The following is a 22,873-nucleotide window of genomic DNA, read 5'->3' on the forward strand; positions in this document are numbered from 1 at the left end:
AGGAAAAGAGTGACCAATACAAGACTGTGACCAAGGACCAAAATCGGAGGGCTGAAGGAGCTGGCTGTGGCGAGGTAGGGGATGAGGAGCCATCTTGGAATGGATTACTCAGACCCACAGCCTTACCTTCTTGCAGGGGTCATTTCCAGGCTTCCATGCCAAGTCAGAGTGAAGACATCTCCTTCAGCGTAGCATGAAACTGTAGGAACTAAGTGAAAGGAACGAGCACTGTGAGTTGGGATCAGGGGAATCTGTTCAACATAAGACAGGATGTTAAATGTATCTGGAAGGAGAGGATAGGATTTGAAGTGGAAAAGAAGGTCTATCTTGCCCAAAAGCATAGGAGTGTAAATTAATACACTATGCCCTCTTGGTGAACTCTCAGAACATAGAATGTCAGAGCTAGAAAAGACCTTAGATCGTTAAAAGGCAAGTGTGAGGTAGCAGATAGTAATTGCCTTGGGAGCTGTGATTCAGATTTGAATTCCATCTCTGAAACTGACTATGGCAAGTCATTCAGTTTGTGTCTCGGTTTCCTCATCTGTAAAATGGGGAGAAGAATGCCTATTGCACTTATCTCACAGTTGGTTCTATCAACTATAGGAAAAGCACTTGGAGAAACCATAAATGTGCAACATAAATTAGGTATTATTAACGTACTCTTATTATCATCAATTAGAGGATGCATCTGTGGTGCAGCTGAGCTGGTGTCCATCAGGAAGAGCCTGGTTCAAGTCCTGTCTAATATATAGTGGCTGTGGGACCTGAAGCAGGTCTCTAAGACAGCAAATCAAAAAGAAGGTCCTAGCCTGCTTTGACAGATGCTCCTCACCATGGGCTAGTTCCCTGCACCACTGAAAGAACAGCTGAGGAGGTCATCTATTGGAAACCAAAGGTGGGAACGACTTGCCCAAAGGTATGTTATCTTTCAAAAGCAAAGTCAGAATAGAATCTTGTCATCTGATTCCTAGCCAGGCTGAGACATAGTGGGGGTTCTTAATCTGGGATCCAGTTAGATTATAGCCTATAGCCTAAATTTGATATTTCAAAAAAAAAATTTCATAATTATTTCAAGATAACTTTCTTTGCATTTTATGCACTTATAAAGATTATTCTGAGAAGGTTCTATCCACCTAACCAAAAGCAATGCAGGACACAAAAAAGGTTAAGAATCTCTGGAGTGGAGGGATAGTTGGGCAGCAGAAAGAGGTCGTAGGGGGAAGGATGAGGGAAGATTAGCTAGGTGATGTTGGAGCTGTGACCTGGAAGCTCACTCTCCATTCTGGTGGCAGTGGTGGGGCAGCGTGACCCAATTCTGTAGAACAGCTGTGCAAGGGCCTGGCAAGATGTGTGTTGTAGGGCAAGGCTGATCCTTTAAGGACCCAGACCTTTATCCAAGTGATTACTCTGTCCTCTGCCACAGTTCCCAGTTCTTCTACAGACTCTCTTCATAAATCACTGGATTAAAAAATGTCAGTATTGTAGCAGGCAACCTTTTGGCAATGAGCTTCCTTTGGATTTGGCTAGGATGATTCTTGGAGGTCAGGGCACAGGGCAAAATGCACAATCCCTCGAGTTGTCCCAGGCTTGAAGTTTTTCCAGTCTGACAGAATCCAACAGAATTTACCCTTGGTCTGGCATAGCCTCCCCACCCCTCCTACCTCCCAGGTCTCTATCCCAAGAAGGCAGATGATGCTTCCTCCCTCTGACTTCTGCCATAGCCTTTACTGTACAGTAAATACAAATGGTACATAAGGGCAGTAAGAGGCCCTTTTTAGGGACAGTCATTGTGGACTGGATGAAGGAAGGAGGAACAGGAAGCCTAGGTAGGTAGATGTAGAAAGCAGAGGGGAAGACACAGATTCCAATGAACATAACAGTTCATATTGCTCTCTCCAGGCTTTATAGATTACTAAGCACTTCTCTCTGCCCCCCCCCCCCCCCTTACAAGGTAGACTGGACAAGCATTATTCCTATTTTACAGAAAAGGAAAATGAGGAGGTCCAGAGATGGTAAGGTATATACCCACACAGCTACCAGAAGGCACTGTCATGAACTCCTTTTCCCTGACTCAGCCTGCCATTAGGTGGGGAAGGAAGAGGAAGTTATGGCTGAATATTCCCAAAGATACCTCTACCCCAAATGTTTCCTAGGACCCCAGTAGCTGGTAAAGATGGGGCTGCTTAGATGCCCTATAGTCTGTATACCATCCCTTGCCTGGTACTCTAAAAGGCCACTGGGCACCCTAAGCAAGCTGCTGTGGGTCATGGCTGCTCTCTGCAGCCTTCCCCCCTTCCTTTCCCATCTTCCTCAGCATTTACGGCCCTTCCTGGCCTGAGTGTCATTTTTCCATGGGACATTGGAGGCTGGTGAAATCACATCTGGAGTCTAGACTCAGAGACTCTGTGGGCTGGGCTTCCAGGCTGGGCCTGGCCTGGCCTGCTCCACACTGTTTGCTTAGCTGGAGGTATTTAATTAGAATTAAAGTGGCCTCCCTTGTTCCTGCGGACAGGCCTGCTGGAAGCTGGGCTGGAAGTCATAGAAAACATCTGGGGGAGGCTGCAAGGGGTCATTAGATGGCAGAATGCGAGGCGCCGCTTAGAGCAGCCGCAGCCGGCGTGGGGCAGAGCTGTTTCAATACGGCTTTTGTGGATGGACAACCAGAGCCAGGCCAAGCTGCCAAGGCAGCACTCTCTGCTGAATGTTTGTTCTGGCAGACTGAGGTATCTTGGGGGGCTGCTGCTGGGGTGGGGGTGGGTAACAGAGGCTGGGGATTTGTTGGGGGTCTGGCTCCTTTCCTTATCTACCTCCTTGAAGAGAGGGGCCCAGGAGGACATTAACTGTTGTTCGTCTCATTCCAGGGTTTGTCACTCCTGGCCAAGAGATTCCTCAACTTGGCATGAAGCAGCAGGATGGGGGGGGGGGGGGTGGTGGAGACCAGAGTTGGCAGGACCAGGAATCTGAGGCCCAGAGAGGGCAAGTGACGTCTTCACAATCATACAGCTAGATAGCTAACGCTAGGTCATGAATCCAGTAGAAGATATGCTCCTGAAAGGCAAGGACTAATTAGATTTTGTATTTGTACCCCCAGTGTCTAGAGCATGCTTGTTGGATTGACCCCAGGTCTTTGACTCAGTCTAATGCTCTTCCTACTTTGCAATGGTCTTATATCATGCCAGGCTCCCAACACCCAAGTAAGTTCTAGTCATAGACTGATACCAACTCCAAGAGTGGGCAGAGGACATCCAGTCTGGGCAGCATGTCGAGCACCCACTACATACTAAGCACTAGGGGTACCAACAGAAAAAGGCCTTGGCTTCAGGGGCTGACTTTATACTTCAGGATTCCTGGGTGATACCTCTGGGTCCCTTTCAGCTAGCCCCACATCTGGAACTCATAGACCATAACCCTATGTGAGCCCTGTGCCAGCCACCTGACCCAGTGCTCCTCCAGAGGCCGCTTCCCCAGAATCCAGGATCCCTCCAGTCATTCTCTCATCCAGGCCTCAAAGAAACAGCTCAGGTCCCCTTTTTTGCCATGTTTCAAGTCCTACTTCTGGATTTGTTGGTTGTAATCCTAAGGGAGGGGCCCCTCTGAGGGATCGGTTACTGTTACCTCCCTTGGGAAGAGGTCGTGCCAGGGGTGAGTACAAGAATAAAGTAAGTACAGGCTCTCCCACAATCCACATCGAAGGAGTCCTCGTTTTCAGTGCTAATCTTCCAACAGGTGTTCTTTGCCATCAGCATAGCAGCAGTCCTGGAACTCCCTCTTCTTGAGTCCCTAGGGATGGAGGCTCAGCTTTTTGGCCAAATTCCTGTTCCCGCCTTTCCCGTGTGTGTGTCTGTCTTTATCTGGGAAAGGCAGACAAGCCCTTCCTCTTTACTCAAGTCTTGCAGATCCTTTCAGAGGAATGAGAAAATACTAACTCTCATCACATCAATCATTGGCAAATATTCTTCTTATTCTCCTGGCAAAGAAATAGTGGTAGAGAGGGGAATGGCCATTCAGCTCAAGGGCATCAGAGGGTACAGCACACAGAGAATTGGATAACAGAAGACTGGGCTGATCTGGGCTGAAACATCCTAGCTTTTCTACTCACTCACTGTGATCTTACAGTCGTATCTCTTTTCTCTGGATGATTTTCTAATTTTCTCTTAGAAACAGAATTACTAGGTCATCTATAAGGCTTTAAATCTGATTAACTGAAATCAAGGCCCAGCTTAGTTCCACATCTTCCAGTCAAGGATGCCTACTCTCCCTGGCCTCTTTGGACACCTTCCCCTGGGCCAAACACTTTCCCTGTCCCTGGGGATGGTGCCTGGGGCTGATGAGCAGTAGCTCCTCCTTCCCGCTGTTCAGGAAGCAGGCCCTATGATATACTGACTGCTTCTGAGTCATCTCCAAATCAGCACCCAGCTGCAGGGTGGGCAGGGCAGAGCTGAGCTAATGTCAAGTGGGATTCCTGACTTCCAAGGACAGTTTGTCTCCATGGCCCTGGTGGGGGTGGGGTAGCCTTTGTCTGGGGTCCAGCTGGGGCTCCTTGTTTCTACCCAAGAAAATTGGATTGTTGATTCCAATGAGGGCAGAGAACCCCAAAGCCAACATGTACCATAATAGAATGGATACACTGTGGAAGAACACTCTGACTTGTCATTCAGAAGGCAGACCTGAAGTCTTACTTTTCTAATAGTGGGGATAAGCTATATCTCTCATTTACTCAAGAGCTCCCTTTGGTAAGGTAGCTGTCCAAGGTCAAAGTGTGGGGCCTTAGCACAAAGCAAAGCTCATAAAGTCATGAGCCTGGCCTTATGACTAGAGAGGAGCTCTACTGGGATTTAGTTTGGAGGATTCACAAAATAATAGACAAGTGGAAGGGATCTCAGAGGGTATCCAACCTCCTTAAGCAGGAAAGCCCTCCACAGTATCAGAAAATGGTCACCTGGGCCCCACCTGAACACCACAACTGCCAGGGAGTTTGCTTATTCCCTTCAAAAGCAGCCATCCATCACTCCTTTTCTTAAAAAGCTTGAATTTTTTTTTTTGTATTAAGCTGAGTTCTTCAGCCCTGCAATTTCCTGGATCAGCACGTGCCCTTCTCCCCATGATGGCAATCATGCCCTGCCTCCGCCTCCCAATCTCTCTTAGGGCGAGGGGGCCCTTGGCTGAAAGAGTACTATATGGAAAACGGGAGGTATCAAAGCCCTTCTGACAAGGTTCATCTCCCTCTAATGGAGCTAGTCTTGGGGGTGGGAGCTTCTAGGGCCTAAAGCTAAAGTCCCTGATAAGGCAAGTTGGTTCATTTCTTTCTTTCATTTTTAAAAGTGTATTGGAAGGAAGGTGTACACCAAGTACACACTTTGAGCTAATTCTACTTGTCCCTGCCTCTTACTTCAGTATAGTTGGGGAAGAAAGACATGGAGGTTGGAAGAGACTGTTGGGCCCCATTTCTAGGGAAGGCAGGATTGCAGGCACCTGCTGCTGCCTACCAAAGGCTAAACCAAAGAGTTTTGTACCTTTCAGAAACCCTCTGCCCTGGATTTTGTGCACATGGTAGAAAGGGAAGGCTGCTTTGGGCTAGGGGAAGGAAGGCAGGGGGGTGGAGGGAGGCATTCCTCCATTTCTAGGCCTGAGCTTTGTCCAGGAGAAACCAGACTCTGGGAGTCAAGAGCCTTTCTCCCTCCAATACCTCTCCCCAAGGCCTGGGGCGAAGAGGAGACAAAGATATGTTGTCCCCTTGTTCTCACTTTTCACTTGACATAGACTTTTAATGTAAGAGAGGGGTTCACGGTAATACAAAAAATTTAAAAACCAGGCCCTCTCACCACCCATCACCCTTCCCACAAAGATAGCTGGGGTTTCTGCCCCATGCCGGGGAGGGAGGACACAGGAGGTACAACAACCAGAAACAATGAGAAAATCCAAGTCTGGGCTCAGGAGGGAGAAAGGAGAAGAGAGGCCTGGTCTGACCAGGGCAGCCTGGGCACAGAACATCAACACTGGCTCTGCAGGGCCTTCCTCTCTTCCCCTAGCTCCTCTCCCACCCCTGGCTCCAAGCCCACCCTTACTGCTCCTTTTTTTCCGTCTCAGAGGAGGAGGAAGAGGCTGACGACGATGACGACAATGGTGGCGCTCCCTCTTTGCACTCACTGGCTGACTCCTTGTCCTTGTCATTTGTCTCTTCATAACTGGAGACCAGAGAAAGGGAAGGGAGGGGAGAAATCTCAGGTCAGAAAAGGTGGGAGGGTTCCAAGGTGCAGAGAGGATCAGGGGCATGAGAGAGAGGTAAGTTCAGTAGCAATAGTGCCCTGCCACTCAGCACAGGAAGAGACTGAAGAGAGAAGGGGAAGAACCCCTTCTTCACATGGGACAAGACTGTGGGTCTGTTCTTTGGGTTTCACACTTAGCAGCTCAGACTCCTCTCCTGTCCACCTAAGCACTGCCCCCAAACACAGCATGTAAAGGACCAAGTCCAGGGACCCTGTGCTCTAAGCTTAAGCCTCACTTCCTTCATTTTTGTAGCAACTGTGATTAATTCAGTCACAGAATTTAGAGCTGGAAGGGATTTTAGAAAATGTCTAGTCTTACCCCCTCTCATTTTATAGATGGGGTAAACAGAGGCTAGTGGTTAAGTGACTTGCCCAAGGTCACACAGCTAGTACATAGCAGAGCAAGGATTTGCACCCAGGTCTCTCTGACTCCACATCCAGTGCTCTGCCACCTCATAGCTTCACTTCCTCATTTCTGTTTGGCAGCTAACAGGGCCCATATAACTCCAGATCAAGCAGCCTCACAACAATTCTACCTTAACTGTCAGCTTGATGCAGCCTGAGTTGACACAGATTTCTCTCCCTTCATCCCAGGGGTTCAATGGGAATCATTGAGTCCTCATGGATAGAATACAGGATTCCTGCCTCTTGTTCTCCAGCTCCACTGTGTGATCATGTCCCCTTGGATCAGCCATTTCTCTGCATCTACATCCCCATCTCCCTGCCCTTCACATCTGCCCTCTAGGAGGAATTGAGGTATGCAAGGATTCCCTAGAGAGATGTTTGGCGAGTACAAGATGGCCAACTCACCAGAAAGATGGAGAGAGGTTCAGGCTGGAACCTAGGGCTCTGGATAAGGCAGAGAAAAAGAATGAGCTCCTCTTGGGTCCTCCCTGTCTCTAAGGTGAACCTGGACAGACCATTTTGGGGCTGACATTCCCCCACTATAATCAGTGCCCCGGGGAGAAAGAAGCGAGGAACCAGTGGTTCTTAGGGGAAAGGCTGGCATAGAATGGCATGATGGCTGACTTGAGGGGGGAAGGGGAAAGGAAAGTGAAGAACGGAATGCCCTACCTGATAGAGCAGAAAGGAAACAGAGGGAGAAAGAGCGCTGGGGGCTACAGGGCGCTGGGGCTGTGTGGCCGGCGGCGGCGGGGGCAGGCCGCTTTCTGCTGCATGGAATCCGCAAGGCTGGCGGGAGAGCCCGAGACAGTGGGGAAGTGGGTAAGCCTCGGAGTGTGTGGCAAGATTTCAGCAGAAGATTCATAGCTGCAGGAAAGACAGAGAGGAAGAAGGGAGAGAAAAGAGGAGGAATCAGAGAATCTTAGAGCTGTAAAGGATCTTAATGACCATTTAAGTCCAACCCCTTTGTTTTACAGATGGGGAAACTGAGGCCCAGAGAAAGAATATGCCCAAAGTCATATAGCAAGTTAGTGGCAGAGTTGGGACCAGAACTCTGGAGGAGGGCAAAGGGAGATGAGGAAGGAGAGGAGAGAAACCAAGGGTGGTGATGGGAATAGATTTAGAAAGGAAGGCAGAATAATTCTGCTCTTCTACTCAGCTCCCTTTCCAAAGTCTAGAGGTGCTGCCTGCTTCCTCCTCCAGAGACAGCTAAGGCTGAGTAAGCATCAGAGACAAATCTCAGTATGGACAGACAGAGTATGGAGGCGCTGCATATTATTAACAACCTGATATAGTGCTTGGAGGCAGAGGGAGCTACATAGTCACGGGCTCTGAAAAGATTTTGTGGGGTAGGAGAGAGTTAAAGGTCTTTTGATTTGGTGGGACTTTAGAGAACATTCAGTATGGCTTTTTAATCCTGAAATGAGGAAACTGAGGTTCCGGCTATCTTCTTCAAATTGGATGTTCTTGCACTACGTGACTCTAGCCCCTGGGGGTTGGGGAAGAACTAAGGTAGCAAGTTTTTGTGTATGTATATGTGCATGTGTGTGCATACTGTGCTGGAAAATTCTTACGTCACTCCTGAGTGTGAAGTCCAAGGAGGTGGGGGTGCCTTCTAGCAGGTTCCTAACTTACTTCAGTAACTGCCATCCTTGGTCTCCACTCTTCCTACTCCCTGGCTTCCTGCCCACTATCCCCATCAAATGGTCTAAACAGCACCAGAAACTAGCTGTCTTAGCAGAGGATCAAGAATAGAGCATATATCTAACTCATTTTATACAAAAAGAAGTTAAGGTCCTGAGAGGGGAAGTGATGATGACATGGTCAAAAACAGCTAATGTTATTTAGAGTCTTAAGGTTTTCGAAGTACTTTATATATTTCATCTGTCTGGTTTGATCCTTACTACAACCCTAGGAGGTAGATGCTACACTGTCCCCAAGTTAGAGATGAAGAAAGTGGGACACACAGAGGTTAAGTGACTTGCCTCGGGTCATACAAGCTAGTAAGTGTCTGAGGCTGAATTTGAACTCGAGTCTTCCTGACTGCAGGCCCAGCACTCTAGCCACCGAGACACCAGCTGCCCCAGAGCTAGGATTCCAAAGCAGGTTCTCTGAACTCAGAAATCAGGGCTGACAGCACGTGGGTCTATTACAAACACTACTGATTTCATCATTTAGCCTCTTTTAGCCTCAGCTGCCTCTTCTAGAAAATGAAGAGCTTAGACTAAAATGCTTAAGATCCCTTCCAGCTCTGAATTAGTTTTTGACTTTGTAAATATAGGAATTATTATTATTAATAACAATGCTTTATCTATCTTAGAGGGTTTAAACCTTACAATACCATGTAAGTATAAGTTACTGCTATTAATATGCTCTATGAACCTATGGTCCAAATCCTGTGCACTTTCTGCTATAGTCTGCTGCTGCCTTCACCGACCGTCTCTTAGGAACTTGGGTTGTCTGTCCTCAGTGGGGCCCTGGCCTCCACAACTCCCAGCACCTGCCTGCCATCAGAGGGGGTGGGGGCCTGGAATGGAACCAAAGCAGAGGAGGATGCCAGGGCTACAGGTTAGGGTGTGGGAAGCCTGAGAAGACGGAATCAGTACGGCCCTGTTTCTCCTAGCCCCAGGGTCTGGCCCACTCCCCTTTCCCCTTCACCTCACCAGGAGACACGGGGCTGTGACCGTGAGCCCTGCTGGCTTCCGGGGAGGGAGGGAAGGTGGCGCGGGGGTGGGGGATGAGTCACGGGTGTGTCAGCAGCACGGCTCAGGGCGCCCAGGTGCACAGGAAGGCCAGGACCGGGACGATCGGTGCCTGCAGCACTGGGTTCCCAGAGAAACATCAAAGGCTAAGCAGGTGGGGAAGGGACAGGGTGAAGGCCTGGCCAATAACCTGGAGGGATGCGGGTAGTGGTGCTGGGGGAGGGATGGGCCGTATCTGACCCCCTGGGTGGCAGCTGCCCATGATAAGTTATTCTGAGGGTCCCTGGGGGTGCAGAGCTGCCCACCTGCCATCTCTTTGCGAGGCTGAAGAATAGGGGGTGGGGTGGGAAGGGAACAGCTTTTGGGGCAGACGTTGAAGGAGTCACATCAGCAAGGGGCAGGTCTATGCTGAGGGTAGGATGAGTGTGGCCTTCAACACAGGCTAGGGGAGCGAGGGAAGGCACAGGAGATTAACTGATGTCCTGTCACAATTTTGGTTTGAGTCTAGAAGTCAGGATATATAAAAATCACAAAAATTCAGGAAATGAGAGGACATATCTGACATATCATGTCCAAGCTAGAAGGGGCCTGACAGGACATCTGGGCCAAAGTCTTTGTTTCAAGGAGAATACTGAGGAGTTGAGAGGGAAGGTGATCAGCCTAAGGTGACCAAGCTGGGGAAAGGAGGGAGTAAGAATCACAATCTCCAGGGGCCTAATCACAAGCACAGAAAAGCTCTGACGGCTCCCTGATCCTCTATCTCCAGGTGCCATGCCTCTCACCCTCCAAATTACCCTACTCTTTGCCCTACCTAGCAAGAAACTGAGGAAGCTGGGAATTTTCTCCTGGAGGTTTTTCCTAGAATTCTGTCTTCCTTCAATCCAGAGGCCAAGCCCAGAGGGAAACATTTGAGGCCCTGAAAGATATGCAGAGCCTATGGGTGGGTGGGCGTGGCTCCACCCTGGGACATGGCGTCTCTAGCTTGTAGTCCTGGGAACAGCACCGGCCTGGACAGTCTCCCTGGAGCTTTTCTAGCCTTCCCACTCCCTAGTGCAGGTGTGCAGCTGCCAGGTGCTGACCCCTGCCTTGTAGCCAGGGTTCAAGTTGGGGGAGGAATCTGGATCTGCTCTTTAGCTTGTTTTTTTCAATAGGAATCACCTACTCAGAGAATCCTAGAATAACAGAGCATTAGATATGAAAGGGAGACCAGAATATGAGAACAGAGAATGGCAGCCCTGGAAGAGACCTCAAAATACAGAATATGACAAAGATAAAGAATGGGAGAACTAAAACAGACCTTAGAGACCATCTAATTCAACCACATAATTTGTAAAGGAGAAAATGGGAGTCCAGAGGGGAAAAAGACTTGCTAAAGGTCACACAGCAGTGCTCAGGTGATCTGATTCCTGAAAGCCTCCACTGTCAAAGAGAGGGATCGGAGGATCACAGATCTAGAGCTTGAAGGGGCCTCAGAAGCCATCTTGTTCAAGCCCCTCATTTTACAGATAAGGAAACTGAGGCCACAGGCCCAAGTTTTACATGACTGGCATAAGAAGTGAAGTCTGAATCCAGGTCTATCTGTCTCTATAGCATTCTCTTCTATAGGCCATCTAGTCCCTTGGGGGCTTGGGGACAAACTGAACACCTGAGCCAGTGTCACACTCTGCCTTGGTGGCATTTCTGTGTCAGTCTTAGATAGGCACAGGAGCCAGAAAGCTCACTGTATCTGAGATGCTGTGTGCTGGACATTCCACAAAGTAGTCCCTACCCGGAGAGGAAGAGGGTGGCCCAAATCTTGTGGAATGCCCCTGCTAGGTCCTCAGAATTACCCTGGGGGTGGGTGTGATGTGCTCTAGTTCAGCTAACTGCCACCCCAACCATCTGGGGAAAGGGAAGGCTGGATCCAGAGCAAAACTGCCACCAGAACCTACAGACAGGTTCCCACGTACTGGCAGAAAATGCCAGGGAGTGATGTTTCCTGGGAGACGTGTACAAACATTCCACTACAGTTCTCCCCCCAGCCCACAACCTCTGTGAGGCAGTGCCTCTACCCCTGGGGCCCATTGGCTGCACCTGTGAACACGCCCCAGGCCTTCGTGTGCTGTGGGAATGGTAGCCTGGGCCCACCCCTTACCTGAACATCTCCGTGACTTCTCCTTTTGCCAGTGCCACCAGCAGGGGGAATCCAATGCAGGCAGGGACCAGATAGAGCAATGCTGGCTGTGAGGGTAGGGGAAAACACAGAGGTTTATCAGCTCCAGGAGCTTATGCTGGGAAATAGGGGGTTTTCCCTAGGAACTGGGGCAAAGTCTTGTATGAATGAGGTACCATGGGCTATATCTGCTTCACAGAAGAAGTAGAAACCTCACTTAGTCTGGCTCTGATGCTAACTATTTGACCATGGGCCAATCGTTTAGTTTTCTCATTTGTTAAGTGGGAACAATACTGTACTACCTACCTTGACAATTTGTTGGGAAAGTGCTTTAAAAATTGAAGCATCATAAAGTACACACATGTACATGCATGTGTGTGCACGTGCATGTGACAGAAGGAGACAGAGAAGGAGAGGTAGAGAGACGGAGCGAGAAGAAGAGATACACAGAGAAGAGAAAGAGGAGAAGGTAGTGTCAAAGGAAGAGAGGGACAGAGAGGGCAGGGAGAAAGGAGAGACAGAGAGGAAGGAATCAAGGCAGGAAAGAGAAGGGAAAGTAAAAGAGAGCAGGAAGACAGTCAGCTCTTTGGCTCTGGTGCTTACAGTCCATGGTCCTTTCCTCCACATCTCTTTCTCCTATCCTGTCCCAAACTTCACACCGGAGTGGTCCTCATTGTTTGGCCTTGGCAAGAAATCTCAAATGCTAAAGAAAACGGCCTGAGAACTGCTTTCTGAGCCGTTCAAGGTTACATCTACAAGAGTGTTATTACCTGCCCCGAGGCCTTGCAGCAGACCCATGGAGCTCATATTTCTTGGGGGAGATGAAGCAATGGGCTCAGGGAGGGGCAGGGCTCAGGGGAGTCTGCTGACATTATTGCTTTTGTCAGAGAGCAAGAGTCTAGTTGGGGGGCCATTTACTTGGCACCCTCCCCCTAACCTCTGGCAGAGCCAGATTTTCCCTCTCTTCCTCTTCCTTCATTTCAGGAACACAGCCTACAAAGCTATGTCTTTTTTGACCAATAAGACCTCTGGAAACCTTCGGTTAAGTCAGTTCCCCTCTCTGCATCTCAGTTTCCTCATTGTCGGTTAGGTGACTCTGAAGATACTTTCTAGTTTAGATCATCTATGCTGTATTTGCTCGGACCCCACACAACTTCCTAACCATTCCCAGCTGGGCAGCAATACCAGGGGCTGGAGGTGGGAAGTGATGAATCCTGTCTTCCCAGGGAACATCATTCCCCCCCTCACTCCCTCCAGATATGGGACTGCCAATTTCATCCAAAGTTGAAAAGGCAGAGCTGTTGAGGGGGAGTGGTTTTGTGCCAGTCCCAGAGGCAGGAAGCCTAGGTTCCAGTAATGGCTCTGACAGACTTATTATGAGACTTCAGGGAAGGCATTTTCCCATTCTCTGAGCCAGTTTCCTCATCTGTAAAATGAAAGAATTTAGTCCAATCCCCTCACTGAATGGTAAGAAACTTGAGGCCTAGAGAAAGAAAATGACTTGACCAACATTTCAAAGATCTTAAGTAGCTGAGCCGGGATTTGAACTCAAGTCTTCTGACTCCAACTCCAGTACTCTTTCCACACCTCCTTACTTCCCTCCCTTCCTAAGCTAAGGTCAGGAAGGATCAAAATGGACACAGAGAAAATGTTTTATTCAAAAGAGGCATATGCCAGTCTATAGGATGAGGATTCTGTAACATCAGGGCTTACACATGGAAGTAGCAGCCAAAGTGGGGAGTGCCATCTGCTGGTGACTCCTGCTATCACCGCCCTCTGCCCCCCCCATTTCTCTTTCTGATTTAAAATTAGACAGTAACTACGGTTTCTTTAGAGTATTAAGGTTTACAAAGAACTTTCTTCCTAACAATCCTTTGAGCTAAGTGGTATAAGTATCATTATCTTTTACATATAAGGAAACTGAGATGCTGAGAAGTGACCCAGTCAAGGCAGCAGAGGCAGGAAGAGCACCCAGGATTTCACACTCCAAGTCCAGGACTCTTTTTGCTATGTCCTGCTGTTTCACTTACCAAGGCAGGCCAAACCAACATGGACTGATGGCAGAAAGGGCACAGAAAAGGAGAGGGTAGACAAGAGATGGCTGCTCCCCTCAGGAGTGGCTTGGCCCTGTCACTCACCTGGGCATGTTTGAAGACATGCATAATGAAAATAGTGAGGCCCAGACCAAAGATGTATGCCACGAAGCTGGTGTAGAAGTAGGTGTGTGTGTTCTTCTTCAGGCTGCAGAATGGGCAAAGATGGACAGATGTGTTAGGACAGTACGTGATTCCCTGATTCCATTCCCTCTAATGGATCTTTGGTCCTCATACTTTCAGGGGTCTTAGAAGACTGCAGCTCCTTGCTTTTGATGCAATCTTTCTGCCCCCAAGGAATGTCCAGCATCTGCCCCCTCTTCTCCATCTCAATATCTTCCACCTTAGTGGAGGTTCTTCTTATTTAGTCCTTGCATTATCATGATAACCTCCTGTTTCTCCCCCTATAACTCATCCTATTGACTACACGTGAATTGTTCTATAGTACAGCTCTGAAAATACTTACCCCATTCTCCTCAAAAATCCTTCCCTGGTTCTTTAGTGCTCATTGGGTAAATGGGTAAGGGCCAGACTCTTAAAAACCTGGCATTTGATGCCCTCCACAATCTGGCCCCAAACTACCTTTCCAGTGTCATCTTCCACTACTCTCTTTCATGTTGATATCCAACTAAATTGGTGTTCATGCCACACTCCCCCTGCTGCCCCTCTTACCCCCCGCCCCAATGCAGTCCATGTTGTCCTATGCCTGTCTTTACTCTCTTTCCCATTCCTGGCCCATCCTTGTTCCATTTCTGGCCACTGAAATTCCATCCTTTGAGGTCCAGCTAGGCTACCCCTTCTTTTCCTTTTCCCTTCCAGTTGGCAGTGAATTTGGCCTTAAATCTTTCAGATCTGTGAACTGAATCTTTCCCAAGCATGTGCCATAATCAGCAGTGTATTAGTTTTTTGTGTACATGGCTCATTTTCCATCCTAGACTGAGTTCTATGTGAGTAGGTTCTTGTACCTCCAGTGCTAGCACGGTGCTTTCTACGTGTAAGGTGTGCAGGTAATGTTTGCTGAGGTGAATTGAGATGAATTTAGCTCTATCCCATAAATGGCAAATTGTTTACTGTACGACACAATCATGAACGGAATTCTGAGTTTCTTATCTTGGCTGCTTCAAAACTCATTTTAAACACTCCAGTTAAAGAGCAGGGGGCTTTATGAGAGATACCTATTAAACGTCTACTGAACTGAACTGGTCACCAGGCTGTAGGCTTCAGAGAGGCAGGACCTGTGTCTTACATAAACTCAAGTTTCCTTACCAATGAACACTATGCTCTGCATAAAATGATTTTAAAATGGTCTCTCTGTGCTGAAAGATTCAGCTTGTCTCCTTTTGTGACGCAGTCCTTTCTCCTACCTTCCTGTCAACGAGATTTATTCTTGGCCCACATTATAGCCCAGGCTGATCAAGGCTGGGGAAAACAACCTTCAAGATTCTTCTCCTGATTCTCCAGGTCTGTGCCTCTGGCCACCCAAATTAACCCTTGTCTTCCATCCTGAGGACAAAGGGACTCTGGGCTAGGAAACAGGAGAACGTAGTTGTCATTCTGGGTCAAATACTACCTCTGACTAATGAGGAAGTTGGAATACAGAGTATCTGAGGTTCTTTTCAATTCTGAAAATTATATTCCAGGCCTTGGAACTAAGACTGACTTGGCCTAGGGCTGCCCACTTCCTGAATGTTGTGATAGCATTCTGGGAGGAGGAAAGGGGTGGAGGGAGTATGGAAGGTGGCTGGAGCTAGCTTTGGCTCAGGACACCTCAGTTCTCTTATTTGCCTGAGTTTCTGGGCTCACCTGATGTCAAATCGCAGAAGCAGAGCAATGAAGATACCTAAGGAGAGAAAGTAAAAGTCAGGGGTGGGGTGGGGGCCACCTGGGAGGCAGGTGTCACATACCCCTCAACATATCTCTTAACCTCTCTGGGCATCTTCATCTGTAAAATGGAGGGGCTGGGCTACATCAGCTCTATGGTCCCATCCAATAAAAACACTCAAAAGACACTTTCCAGGTGATTGCAAGTGTGTTTCTATGGCAGTGTGGGGTAGGGGAGTGGAGGTGTGCTGGTGGCGGCCCGGAGGAAGAGAGAGCAGCCCCAAGGCCAAGAGACCAAAGAATTCTTGATGCTTTGCATATGGAGATGGTGCCACCTGGTGGCCAACACCAAGAAGTGCTGGCTCTGAGAGCTTAATTTCTCAGACTCTCCAGCTGACTCACTACTGGATTTTGGGCAAGCTGCTTCCCCATGCTTGTTTCCTTTTTGTCAAATGGATAATAACCACCAGCTTCCCTCTGTCATGAGGCTGTCATGAGGATCAAAGGAGAAGGGACTGAAAAGGCTTTGAAACTGCCAAGTGCCCATAAAGAGGTTGTGTCTTCGTCTTTTCCCAGGGCCAGGCTCACTTCACTTGATTCTGTATGATTCTCGTTAAAATACCGAAGAGCCCACTCTCTTCTGGGTAGACAGTTTGCGCTCTTCCAGCCTGCCCAGCAGTCATGAACACAGCTCCCCCTGCATCTGTGTGTGACCACACCTGGTGGCACTTATGCAACTAAAGGTCAGGAATGTCTAGGTGCCCAGGGTGAGCTGCACACATGCCCCCAACGCCCCTTTCAGTCAAACACACAAACTGCATATATATTCAGTCATAACCATTCAGGTATCCATGGCTGGGCACAGGAGCCCATGGCTGGCTGCAAACACACGTTAACTAGTGGTCTCACATTCCAGCATTCTCCTTGGTACTTGGCACAGAAGAAGCAAAGGCCGATTGATTGATTGAGAAGTCCGAGTTATTCTTTCTAAAGCCTCCCAGTCTGGCTGGCTGGCACTCATTGATGCAGGACAGATCTTTCTAAGGGCATCTTCCCTCCACGGCTGCTTGGGGCTTCCAGCCCTGAAAATTACTTACCAAAGAAACTGCATGGCCTGTCATGTGGCATGAAATCTAGGCTGGAGTTCCAAATACAACATTAACCAACTGGCTAAATCATTTACTCTCTGGACCTCAGTTTTCTCATGTGCCAAATGTAGACAGTATTTACTTAGTCTCTTCCATAAAACATGTACGAATATGAAGATAATGGTGGTAAAAGTGTTTAGTCAGGAGCTACAGAATACTAGGAAAAAGGAGTCTGCAGAAGAAGCTGGGGCTGGTGATGGGGGCAGAGTGTTGTTACTGTTTCCTCCGTCTCAGGATAGACTCTCCTCTGATTACTGACCCCGCCTCACCCCCCCAAACTCAAGTGTTACCTGGAATGACGATGTCTCCCAGGCCCAGCATGGCAAAGTTGTCGGCCTCCAGCCCCTTTTCCAACAGGTCTTGGGGGAAAACCACTGGAGGAGAAAAGGAGGGGGAGGGGCCTTAGCTATTAGTCAGGCAAACCTCCTAGGGTAGAATACGTTCATGATGGAGTTCTCATGTTTGATCGGCTCAAAGAATTCTGAGAAATAGGGAGAGCCCTCAACCAAATCATCAAGACCCTTAGATTCACATCTCAGGTCCTTTACTATGTCAGCTGTGCATCCTTAGGCAAAGCACTTTCCTATTCTGGGCCCCTATTTTCTCCTTTCCTTTGAGAGGCAGGATGATGTCATGGAAAGAACCCTGGAACTGAAGTAAGAAGTCCATGACTTGGAGTAGCTAGGTTTCATCACTGTGGGTAAGAACACTGGATGTGAAGTTAGGAAGGCCCAAGTTCAAGTCTAGTCTTATACTTTTACAAGCTGTGTGACCCCAGGCAAATCACTTAATGCTCTTTTGGCCTCAGTTTCCTCATCTGTAAAACAGGGATAATAACATACCACATAGGGCTGCTGTAAGGATCAAAAGAAATAACATATATATGGCTTTGTAAATATTAAAGCTCTCTACAAATGCTAGCTATCATAATCATTACTAATTTCTCAGCCTCAGTTTAATAACCGCTAAAAAAAAGGTTACTGAACTAGCTGAACTCTGAGATACCTCCTACTCATATGAGGATAATCATATCTTATTTACAAGGCTATTATTAGAAAAATGCTTTGTAAAATGCTATATAAGTGTGAACTGTTAATATTTTTAGTAGCAGTTATAAAGCACCCCTAAAACCTAAGAACCTACAAATTCAGCCCTGCCACAGGTGATACTGGATAGTTGTGTCTAAGACATGCCTGTGCCCACTCCCAACCAGTGCCTCTGTTCTACCATTGTCTGCATCCTTCCTCCCCCAATAGCATTATCTTTGCCTCCTCTACACCTGGGCTTAAAAGAAAAAAAATCAAGTATGCAAGCACAGGATGGGGGAGATCCCATTTCCCTCTTTAACAAAAACAGGGATAACCTTTACCCTGTCTTCCTTACAAAGATAGATCAAATGAGAATGGATAGAAAAGTTCTTTAGAAAATATGAGAAGGTGTAGCCCAGTGAGGTATTAGTAGTATAAGAGTTCGCCTGGGGTCCTCAGTGAGGAACAACTTAGCCCTGAGAATGCTGCTGATCACTAAAGACAACAGGGCCCAGGGGATATGGCACAGAGTTTACTCACATTTTATTGGTGCCTCAAAGGACTTGGCCACAGTTACCATCACATTGGTGCCAAAAACCTAGGAGTAAGAGAGACCCAGAAGATAGTGAGGCTCAGAGGAAGGTTCCCACAAACCCCATTCAACCAAGGGACTGTGGCATCATCAAGGAGGAGCTGAGGCTTCCCAGAAGCTTTTCTTCATCCTCTGCCCCACTAGTACTTGGTCAGGGTGCTTAAGAAGTAGCATTATTACACTGAGCTTAAGAAACTATAGTGGTGGAACAGAGACCTGGATTAGGTGTCAGATGGCCTTGCTTTGAGCCATGGCTCTGACAATAATTAGCTGTGGACCTGGGAAGATCACACTTCCCCTCTCTAATTCTCAGTTTCTCCCTCTGGAAATCAGGTTAGGCTAGATGAGATTACAGACCTAGAATGGGAAGGGACCTCAGAGGTCACCTAGAACAAACCCCTCATTTTATTTACAAAGAGGATGTCTAAGGTTCCTCCCAGCTTGAACATTCTTTGACATCTTTTTCTGCGAAACAAGAACCAAGCTTTCTAGGAAGAGGAACAACTAGAGGGGACTTCAGACTGACTCCTGTAAGCCCACCCATCCCAGGAAGCTCTGCATGGGGCAGCTCACCCAGAAGATGTCGTAGACAAAGAGGCCTCCGAGCAAGATGCAGCCTGTGCTGACATTATTGAGGTGCAGGAGCTCCACTCCGTTGAGGGAGAAGGCCAGGCCAAAGAGGTTGTTGGCAATCCAGTGCTGTTGGAGAACAACGTACCCCCACCCAGCCGAGGAGGTGAAGCATGCTCCTCATGGGAGCTGGAAGTCTTCTCTCTTCCCAGCCATCAGACAAAGGGGGTGCTGCCACAATCCAAGATCATGCCCCACCCCTCCTTACCTTCCTTAGCAGGTACCAGACGCCAATGATACTGCTCAGGGTCAGGCACACGAGATCCTTGCTGTCAAACTCATAATTGACAATTTCTGCAGCAAGAGAGGTGGGGGAGGGGAGGAGAAAGAGCGTCATGTTCAGGCCCTTCCATGGAATGAGTCTGTGTTCTTGATCTTCAGGCATTTGTGGGAAATGAGAGGCATGTTATAAGGGGCTGCAGGGCCCGAGTCTTCCTAAGGAAGAAGCAATTCGTGCTAAGAAATCGGCTCCTTTTAAGTAGGAAGGCAAAACCTTTCTCTCCTGAGATATAACCTATAGGACCAAGCAAACTTCTGGCAGCTCTAAGGTGAAGGCAGAGGAAAAGAAAAATAAGGTCAGGAACAGAGAAATAGGAGGAAGAACAATTCAATGTCACTCAGCCAAGATTTATTAAGCATTTAAAGCGTTGTGCCAGACACTAGAGATTTAAGCTTTAGTTATGACCTTTGTTGCCCTCATGGAACTCAGAGTCTTATATGGGAATAAAACAGATAGATATAGCTCTAATACAAACTATTCCATAATGAGTGTATCAGAGAGGTGTAAAGCAAGTACTACTGAGGCCAAGGTGGGTCAGGCATTACCCACAAGAAGGAACCAAGGAAGGTGACCTTCCTAGGATCAATCCATCCGTCCGTCCATAAATCAATAAGCATCTGTCCCTTCCATGTGTCAAGCTAGAAGTACAAAGCCAAGTGCCTGCAAAGATGAGGCACTGTGATCTTTAGTATTATAATAAATTCTAAACAAGTTTGGAAGGGAGGGCAGTAGGAGCAGGTAGGGTGTGTGCGTGTGTGTGTGTGTGTGTGTGTGTGTGTGTGTGTGTGTATATGTTTGCATGTCCTCTTGTGCTCAACACAGGGTTCTGGCACACAAGGTTTAGTAAATGTCAGCTGTTCTGGGGGAAAGACATCCTTAGAGGCAGGGCAGAGTCTGACTTCAGTTTACAACGTAGGTTGGAAGGACCACTCTTCAGCTTAGAAAAGGAAGAAGCAGGAGGTGCAGTGCTTCAAACCTGGTGTCCTAAAGTGGGAGGAGATCCTCAGAGACAGACATTAGTGAAAAAGTAAAAAGAAATAAGAAGGCAATCAATCCCTCCATAGGCAGACCTACCTTCCTTATTCTCCCCTGAGCCTTGTGTGAAGAGTAGCTGATACTGCTTGTTGGGGAAATTTGCTGGGAAGAACTTGTTCATGATGGGGCTGGAAGACAAGAGAAAGTCGAACTCACATGAAAACAGGCACAGTCAGGGAGCACAAGCCTGGGAGAGAGAATGCTCTGAAGCTCCTCCTGCCTGAGAAACAGGCCAAAAGAAAGAAAAGACTTGGAGTTACAGGTTCATGGGATTTAAAGGCAGGAAGAACATTAGAGAGAACTTAGCCAACTCCCTTCATTTTACAGACAAGGAAACTGAGGCTCAGAGGCATGATATGATTTGCCCATAGTCACCTGGAGATTGAATACAACATGCGGCCTGGATAATGTGGGGGAAGTTTTCACTGGATCTAATCTACGGCCTCCATACTTAGGGTTCAGTGCTGGAATGCACAACCATCCTTTGGAGCAGTACAAGAAAATTAAAATTACCATTTGTATCATGCTTTCAAAAAAAAAACTTGTCATTTTTTTAATGATTTAATGAAATTTAATTTAATGATTTAATGAAATAATCTTCTCTCCTAAGTGAACAATATTTTACAACAGTTTTTACCTGTATTGAGGGCATTTGCGGAACTGAAAAGATGTGTAACAAATTATAAATCCAATGTGAATTGTTAAGTGCTACCTGTAGCAAACTGTGCTTCCTTATTAATATAAGAAAATTAAAATTACCACAGAAAAATGCCAGGCTGGGAGTCAAAGCGCTTACAGTTGGGTCCCAGACCTACCATTTATTAGTCATGTAACCTTGGGCTAAAGTTACCTACCTTCTCTGGACCCAAATTTTGTCACCAGTAAAATGAAGATTATCTGCCCTGTTCACCTGCTATGAGATCCGTCAATTTGCAAACCTCATAGTACTGTTGAAAGGTGAGCATTTCCCAGTCCCTTGTCTCAATGTCCCTATTTGTAAAATGGGGTCATCCTGGGGCTAAAGGTTAGTTTGAGTTCCCCAGACACAAGGAGGACATTACTGATTCCTGTTTAAAAGCTGGGAACCAAGGAACCACAAGTGCTTTGGAATTCCCTTCCAGGAGAGGTGATTTTCATAGGAGTAGCAACGTATTTCCATAATCTTTCAAAGTATGTTTCTCACAGCAGTATTGTGAGGCAAGTGTTACTATTATTGTTGTACAGAAAAAGAAACTGAAGGCCAGAGAGGCGTCTGGACTTTCTAGGAAGTGACAGAGTAAACGGAGTCAAACCTCCACCCCATGTCTCCTAACTCCACATGTGGAGCTCTTTCCACATCTTGGCACATCTGCAAGATTCTGAATCAAAAGACAGATCAGTTTCTATTTAGCAGATTATTTTGTCAGCCGCTAATCCTCTAAAATCTGGTAATCCATGCAAGAAGCTCATGGTAAATGAATTCCTCTCTAGGTTTTTTTTGAGGGGGTGAGGGAGTGGCAGATAACATTAAGGCTTTTCTTTTTCTGTAGTCCAAGGATCATTTGTCTCACCCAAGATCCTCAAATGCTCCCTCATCTGGGGCTGGGTTGCATTTATCTGCTCCTCTAGGGGCTATGGCCTATGTATCTTTCCTTCAACTGTGATCTGGACAGTTTTTGCCCCAATCCCTTATTCCCTTGACCTAGGGCATCTTGAGTTAGACCTTACATTTTCTCTTGGTAAACTAAAATGACTTGAAATCAAGGTCTGTGGCTTTGAGCATCTTGCCATTTTCTTATTCTGTGAGAACCTCTGCAATGGTCCAGGAAAACGTGGTGTTGGGAGTGGGTTCCGTTTTGCAGATGTTTTTCTGTCATCTCAGGCAGGGACTCAGGAAAGTGTGAGGTGGCTACCTCTTGAGAGCCTGACTCCCCTGCTCCAGTACCTTGATGATGAAGACTGAAATTCTCTCCCAGAGCCAGGGCTGATGATGACACTGGAGTTAGAGGGGGAGGTGCTGCCACCCCTGGACAGGTTAGGCCTCCCACAGCTTTGGCTCTAGCATGGGCCTTCCTCCTTCAAGAGTCCATTCACTTGGCATATGTGCTGAAGTCTATGCTTAATGGGAGATGAGGTCCTAGTGCTGGATGTTACCATTTCCTTTAACTCCTGGCAGCTCTTCTTTTTCATTCCTGATAAATCTAGCTTCCTGTACTAAGGGGATGGAAGCAGTATGGGGAGGCCTGGCCAGGCTATCTGAGCTCTTGCTCTTAACTCCTTGATTCTGAGAAACAGACCCCTCATCAATTCTGATTTGCTCCACAGGGCAGCATTTCTCCAGGTCCACTGCCTGCCTGCACCTGTTCTCCCAGAGCCTCAGGACCAGCTGAGGGAACTGACACAGGATGGGGGGAATTCTCCTCCATCATTCTTTTGTTTATGGAAGAATGGGTTGAAAGCCCTCCTGCCAGGCTATGCAGATGTGCACAGCCTCATGCAAGCTTACATGTATGAAACTGTAACTCACCTCTCTCCCAAAGCTCTTCTGGGCAGGGAAGGGAGGATGGCACATAACTTGGACTAATGAGAGAAGGTGGTTTTTCTCTCCCTGAAGGTGTTCATGCAGACATGAATATGGAAACAGTGGAGGCTCCTTCTGTGTCCAGTTTGGATTAGATGGCTGCTGACATTGCAAAAGGAATCTCAATGCTTAGCTATCAACCAGCAGCCCAGAGGCAGAGAGTG

At 47.6% G+C, this 22,873-nt stretch overlaps 1 protein-coding gene across 4 annotated transcripts in view; it reads right to left on the reverse strand.

Annotated features, from left to right (window-relative positions):
* Positions 1-5,744: 5,744 nt before the first annotated feature.
* The window catches only part of HM13 (histocompatibility minor 13), a 39,310-nt gene continuing 22,181 nt past the window's right edge, over positions 5,745-22,873 (reverse strand). For 3 of the 4 annotated variants that reach the window (XM_072631658.1, XM_072631656.1, XM_072631659.1), the window contains exons 4-13: positions 20,189-20,277; positions 19,043-19,128; positions 18,778-18,903; positions 18,153-18,210; positions 16,875-16,958; positions 15,419-15,455; positions 13,661-13,763; positions 11,505-11,590; positions 7,341-7,535; positions 5,745-6,185 (exon numbers count right to left, since the gene is read on the reverse strand). In XM_072631658.1, the coding sequence (XP_072487759.1) occupies positions 7,385-7,535; positions 11,505-11,590; positions 13,661-13,763; positions 15,419-15,455; positions 16,875-16,958; positions 18,153-18,210; positions 18,778-18,903; positions 19,043-19,128; positions 20,189-20,277 (820 nt within the window). In that variant the 3' untranslated portion in view covers positions 5,745-6,185; positions 7,341-7,384. The remainder of the gene's footprint in view (positions 6,186-7,340; positions 7,536-11,504; positions 11,591-13,660; positions 13,764-15,418; positions 15,456-16,874; positions 16,959-18,152; positions 18,211-18,777; positions 18,904-19,042; positions 19,129-20,188; positions 20,278-22,873) is intronic. The other variant, XM_072631657.1, reaches the window with a different exon arrangement.

This window comes from Notamacropus eugenii, chromosome 1, assembly GCF_028372415.1.
Source record: "Notamacropus eugenii isolate mMacEug1 chromosome 1, mMacEug1.pri_v2, whole genome shotgun sequence".
Taxonomy (NCBI): domain Eukaryota; kingdom Metazoa; phylum Chordata; class Mammalia; order Diprotodontia; family Macropodidae; genus Notamacropus; species Notamacropus eugenii.